This window comes from Miscanthus floridulus, chromosome 17, assembly GCF_019320115.1.
Source record: "Miscanthus floridulus cultivar M001 chromosome 17, ASM1932011v1, whole genome shotgun sequence".
Classification (NCBI taxonomy): domain Eukaryota; kingdom Viridiplantae; phylum Streptophyta; class Magnoliopsida; order Poales; family Poaceae; genus Miscanthus; species Miscanthus floridulus.
In genome coordinates this window covers 39,958,261-39,964,146 of record NC_089596.1, presented here as the reverse complement: position 1 = coordinate 39,964,146, position 5,886 = coordinate 39,958,261, and the positions used below count along the sequence as shown (strand labels likewise).

General features: G+C 53.6%; 1 protein-coding gene across 1 annotated transcript; it reads left to right on the top strand.

Annotated features, from left to right (window-relative positions):
* Window positions 1-435: 435 nt before the first annotated feature.
* LOC136517803 (probable calcium-binding protein CML18) lies at window positions 436-1,456 on the top strand. Its single transcript, XM_066511450.1, has one exon. It carries the CDS (start codon window positions 516-518, stop codon window positions 1,041-1,043), a length of 528 nt encoding a protein of 175 aa, XP_066367547.1. The 5' UTR covers window positions 436-515; the 3' UTR covers window positions 1,044-1,456.
* Window positions 1,457-5,886: the final 4,430 nt, after the last annotated feature.

The following is a 5,886-nucleotide window of genomic DNA, read 5'->3' as shown; positions in this document are numbered from 1 at the left end:
ATACCCGTCGAATATCGGGTATCAGGGCCCGTTGCCATCTTTAATCGAGATACACGGCCCCTCGTGACAGAATCGTCTGGAGGAAAGAAAAGGAAGAGCGGACAAAAGGCCGCCCACACCGCGGATGCCCGACACGTGGGCGTGCGAATCCGGCTGACCCTGGGCCCGCCATGTGCTTGGCTGCGTGGGCCATGCTTGCCAGGCAGCGGGATCCGCGACAGACAGAACGCGGGGAGGACACGAAAGGTGTGCGCCGACCGCATCGCATCGTCCTTTGCGTGGTTGCGTACTTGCGTACTTGCGTCCGTGTCCATGGACTCATCTGCTTGCTTCACGCGGTCTCCTAACCGCGTCGGGATCCGCTGCCCCCACTCCAACAGGCAACAGCGAATGCCGGCCTGCCACCACTCAAGAACCAGGCTGCTTGCGATAAAAAAAGGTGGAGCCCGGAGACGAAGGAACAAGGAGTAGAGAAGACTCGAGGAGACACAGAGCGAGGGAGGGAGCGACCAACCATGGCGAGCGTCAAGGGCGGGGACTCGGCCAAGGCGAAGGCGGCGGGTCGAGGTGGGCCGGGGATGCCGGTGGCGGAGGTGGAGCAGGTGTTCCGGCGCTACGACGCCAACGGCGACGGCAAGATCTCGGCGGAGGAGCTGGCGTCCGTGCTGCGGGCGCTGGGCGCGCCGCCGGCGCCCGGGGAGGTGCGGCGCATGATGGACGAGATGGACTCCGACCGCGACGGCTTCGTGGACCTCGCCGAGTTCGTCGCCTTCCACTGCAGCAACGGGGAGGAGGAGGACGGGGAGGGCAGGGAGGACGCCACCGAGGCCGAGCTGCGGGAGGCGTTCCGCATGTACGACGCCGACCGCAACGGGCTGATCTCCGCGCGGGAGCTCCACCGCGTCCTGCGCCAGCTCGGGGACAAGTGCTCCGTCGCAGACTGCTCCCGGATGATCCGCTCCGTCGACGCAGACGGCGACGGCAGTGTCAACTTCGACGAATTCAAGAAGATGATGGGCGCCGGCGCTGGAGGCAGGCGCTAGGGCGGCCGGCGGCGACGAGGGGCCGGAACAAGCCAAGCAAACAAGTACCTGCTGGCTCCATGGCTCCCAAGGTTTGATTAGTTAATTCGTTCTAGCGTGGTTTGCTTACCCAATTACTCAGTTGCTTAACATAATGGCCTTCTAGGAAAGCACGATTCTAGAGGCACTCTGATTTGATGGTTTAACAGGGGAGCCGATGTTGTCGTGTAAAGGTGTAACCTGCTACTGCTAATATGGCTGCTTTATGTAGTACAGTAATTAACTAGTCGCTGGTGTCGACCAATGTAACAACGAATTTTAGGGTCCGTTTGTCATAATTTCTGATGGCTCATGCTCCAACTTATGGGAACCGTTTTTCTCCTTTCTCACGAAATAAAGAGTATGTTCGGCTGCTCTAATAAGCTGGCTCCAGTCATCATATGGTGTTTTTTTCCCCTAACAAATCAGTCACACGAATCAGCCTAAGCGGTTTATAGACAAGCTTTGGAGATCCTTTTTTTTTTATTTGCCAAGGTCACAGGGACCAGATTCAGATGCTTATATTATACTACTATACGTATTGTTACACCATCATCATTTGAGTGATTTTGATTGCTAGAAAAATTATTGAACTCGAGAAGGGCTTCTCTAGTGGGAAAGAAGGGTTAGGAGTATATCGTTTGCCAACTTCTTCGCTGCTTCCTCCACCTCATCCTCGAGCTGCTAGGTCTCTGCTCCGTTTAGTCCTTCTGTGAACCCGCCCCCTATTGCCTGAAGGTCAGTGGCTGGATAGTGGTACCGAACCACAGCAAGGGCGTGGGTAGCGGCAGTAATAACGGCGTCACGGTTGAAGCCCTTGAAGCTCTCCCACGCCGTCTGGCACCTTTCGATGATGATGTCCGGGCACGGCGGCCTGCCGTCGGGCTGAGGAGCCACTTCTGGTTCAACGCAGTCGAGCACTGGTCTGATTCCGGCAACCACGGTGTCGAACTTGTCCCTTTGGGTCCGGGCGTCCTACTTTAGCACATCGAATTGTGCCTTGACCCTCTGACGGTAGTCTGCAAGCATTATAAAGTTCCATCAGGCGAGGAAGCTACTTCAGCGGTAACCCCGACCAGGGAATACTCACCGTTCAGCTCTTCGGCTAGCTTGTCGCTTGCCCTGTTTCCTTCGCCTTCTCCTCTCGGAGTTGCTCGAGGGCCTGGTGCAGCTGACCAAGCTCTACATCTTGTGCTACCAGTACAACAGTCAGCACCAAAAGTAAGCGTATCCAACTATGCAGAGCACTTTCGTCGATCACACGTACCTTTCTTCTGCTCGGAGATTTTCTGCAGCTGTTCCAAATGCTCGGAAGCATCCTTTAGTTGTGTGGAGGCAGTGGCCAGCTGCTCGGACTTGATCTGCAGTTGTTCTTTTGCAATCGCCAGCTGTTCGGACAGGACTCCTTTCTGGTGCTCCAGATCCCGCGCATTGGATTCAGCGAGGTCTCGCTCGCGCCGGGCCCTCTGAGTGTGTTTCTCAGAGAGTTTTATCGCCTCTTTGAGTTTTTGGTTTTCCTCGGCGAGGGGCTCCATCCTCTTTATTAACTGATGTCACTGCTCGGCAGTCCGATTTATTCCCTGAAATTCACAAGGACAATAATGGTATTTGATCTCCAACGTCAACAACGAATGGTCTGGATTCAATACTAACCTTGATTTGTTTTACTACTCCAATGAGGGCGCATTTCAGCCTCCTTATTTCCTTAGGGGTGTCCTCTTCTTCTACAACCACCACCTCGTCACCGCGCCTGCGGAGGATTCGGACGGATTGGGTTTGGGGTTTAGCGCGAACGATCTCTTCCACCTCGTCCTCTTCATCCGCAGCAGCGGGAGAAACTATCGGGGGGCTTTGTGGTCGGACAAAGGGCCTGACCATGCCCTGTGACACCTCCGAGGGCGCCTTTAGCTCTGAGGGGGCCGTTGGTTTGGTTGACTCGGACTCTGGTGTTTCGTTGGCAATTCCAGCTTTAGCTCCCGAAGGTCCGGCAGTAACCACTGTCGCTTCAGGTGTTGTCATCGACTCGTTCCCTATCAGTGTCGACCTCTCGCCATGTCCAAGTCCTCCCGCAGCAGTTGTTAAATCTTCCGCTTGCTGCCGAGCACCCGGGGACCCCGGCGTGGGAGCTAACGGCGTTACCTCCGCTCCGGGATCAGCCCGGGGTTGCTCGGACGGGTCAGGGTCCTCCATTTGCCTTGCACTGCATCAGATCATCTGGTCAAGCAGCAAAACAGCTAAGACAAGATAGCGCAGTAACTCCAACACGAGAATACTAACCGTTTGGTCTGTTGGTGCAATTTTTTGAATCGACGATGCCTGCCCGAGCCCCCAGACGCGGCTGCGGGGTCGACCCCCTTATCCTGGGGTAAAGGTCTCGCCTCCTCCATAGTCAGCCTTTGCTCCATCTGCTGCTCAGGGGCTTCCGCTACCTGCCCAGCGGGAGCCTCTGTCGCCTGAAGCTCGGGGACTTCGTTGCTTTCCCTTGGTTGCTTCTCCATGTGTGTACTGCTTGGATGTGCTTAGGTGCTCAGAGGAGGAGCAACCGGATCTTCGTCATCATCAGACCACTTGAGCACCACGGTCCTTCGTGGTCGACCCCGTTACTGCTTTCTTTGCAGTAGCCGAGACGAGCGGTTTATATTCAATCCACTTGGAGAACTTGTCGATGGTGACATATATGTACCGGAAACCACCTGGTGCTGGTTTGAAAGGCCCGATCATGTCCAGTCCCCAGCATGCGAAGGGTCAGGAAGCTGGGATGGTTTGCAGCTCTTGCGTCGGCACATGTATTTGCTTAGCGAAGAATTGGCATCCTTCACAACGTTGGACGAGGTCTTCTGCATCAGTGATGGCTGTGGGCCAATAAAAACCAGCTCAAAAAGCCTTGCTGACCAGTGTTCTCGAGGCCGCGTGGTTGTCGCAGGAACCAGAGTGAATTTCGAGAAGTAGCTTTACTCCCTCCTACTCCCTCCTCTTGGGCGATGTATTTCTACAGTATCCCTTCCTTGGCACTTTTTCTCATCAAGTTGCCATCCACCAGCACGTAAAGCTTGCTTCGATGAACTAGGCGTTCAGTTTCAGTCTTGTCGGCGGGTACCTCGGCGCTGCTGAGGTACTTGATGAATTGCTCCCTCCAATCGGCGACCGACAAAGGTACCGCAAGTACCAACTGCTCGGTAGGAGGAACCTCTTCGACTTCCTTATCTTCTTTGATGGATGGCGCCAGGAGATCTTGAACCAAGACCCTCGGCAGGATCGCGGCGCGAGAAGAGCCAAGGTTGGATAAGTGATCGGTGAGCTGATTTTGGTCGCGTACCACATGGTGATACTCGATGCCGTAGAATTTTCCTTTGAGCTTCCTGATTTCAGCGCAATATGCGTCCATCTTCTCGCTAGAGCAAGACCAGACTTTGTTAAGTTGGTTAATGACCAGTGCAGAATCGCCGTACACCATGAGGCATTTGACGCCGAGCTCGATGGCTATACAGAGTCCGTGGAGACATGCTTCATATTTGGCGGCGTTGTTGGAGGGCAAAAAGTGTATTCGGAGAACATATCGGAGCTTATCCTTGGTCGGCGTAATAAACATAATGCCCGCTCTAGCACCGTTGATGTTAAGGGCGCCATCGAAGTACATCACCCAATGCTCGGGGCAAGTGGCAGCGATAGGCTTTTGGATCTTAGTCCACTCAGCAATGAAATCAACGAGCGCTTGTGACTTGATGGTAGGCCTGCTTCTAAATTCGATGGAGTAAGTATCGAGCTCAACGGCCCACTTGATGATGCGACCGTTGGCCTCCTTGTTGTGGAGAATGTCCCCTAGAGGGAACTCAGTGACCACGGCGATCTTGTAATAGTCGAAATAATGTCGGAGCTTGCGCGACGTAATTAGGATTGCATATAACAGCTTCTATACCTGAGGATAATGAGTTTTGGGCTCATTTAGTACCTTGCTTATGAAGTACACCGGACGTTGCACCTTGTAGGCGTGCCCGGCTTCCTCGTGTTCGACGACAATAGCTGTGCTGACAACGCGGGAAGTGGTGGCAATGTAGATCAACAGAGTTTCATCTGGTCGTGGCGCTATCATGATCGGAGGCTTTGTTAAGAACAACTTGAGCTGCTCGAAAGCTATGTCTGCTTCCTCCGACCAGGAGAAGCGCTCGGAGGCCTTGAGGAGCTTAAAGAAAGGTAGCCCTTTTTTGTCGAGGCGTGATATGAAATGGCTTAAGGCGGCCATGCAGCCTGTAAGCTTCTGTATATCCTTTACGCATGTCGGCCATTTCATGTTGGTGATGGCGGAGACCTTGTCAGGGTTAGGTTCGATGCCTCGAGCACTGACAATGTAGCCCAGCAGTATACCGGATAGAACTCCAAAGATGCACTTTGAAGGGTTCAACTTCCATCGGTATTTGTTCAAGTTGGCAAAGGTTTCCTCAAGGTCAACGATAAGATTATCAGCGGCCTTGGTTTTGACGACCACGTCATCAATGTAGGCTTCGATGTTGCGGCCGATCTGTTGGTCGAGGCATATCTAGATGGCCCTTTGATAAGTTGCTCCGGCATTCTTGAGTCCGAAGGACATAGTTTTGTAGTAGTAAGCACCAAAGGGCGTGATGAACGATGTCTTGATCTGATCTTCCTCCTTCAGGGAAATCTGGTGATAACCGGAGTAACAATCAAGGAAGGAGAGCAGTTCGTAGCCAGCGGTGGAGTCTACAACCTCGTCTATCCGAGGTAGGCCAAAGGGGTCTTTAGGGCAATGCTTGTTAAGATTAGTATAATCAACACACATTCTCCATTCTTTATTCTTTTTTTGAACGAG

What these genes read in the sequence shown, in the direction of transcription:
- LOC136517803 (XM_066511450.1), top strand. Translation starts at nt 516, where the DNA reads ATGGCGAGCGTCAAGGGCGGGGACTCGGCCAAGGCGAAGGCGGCGGGT.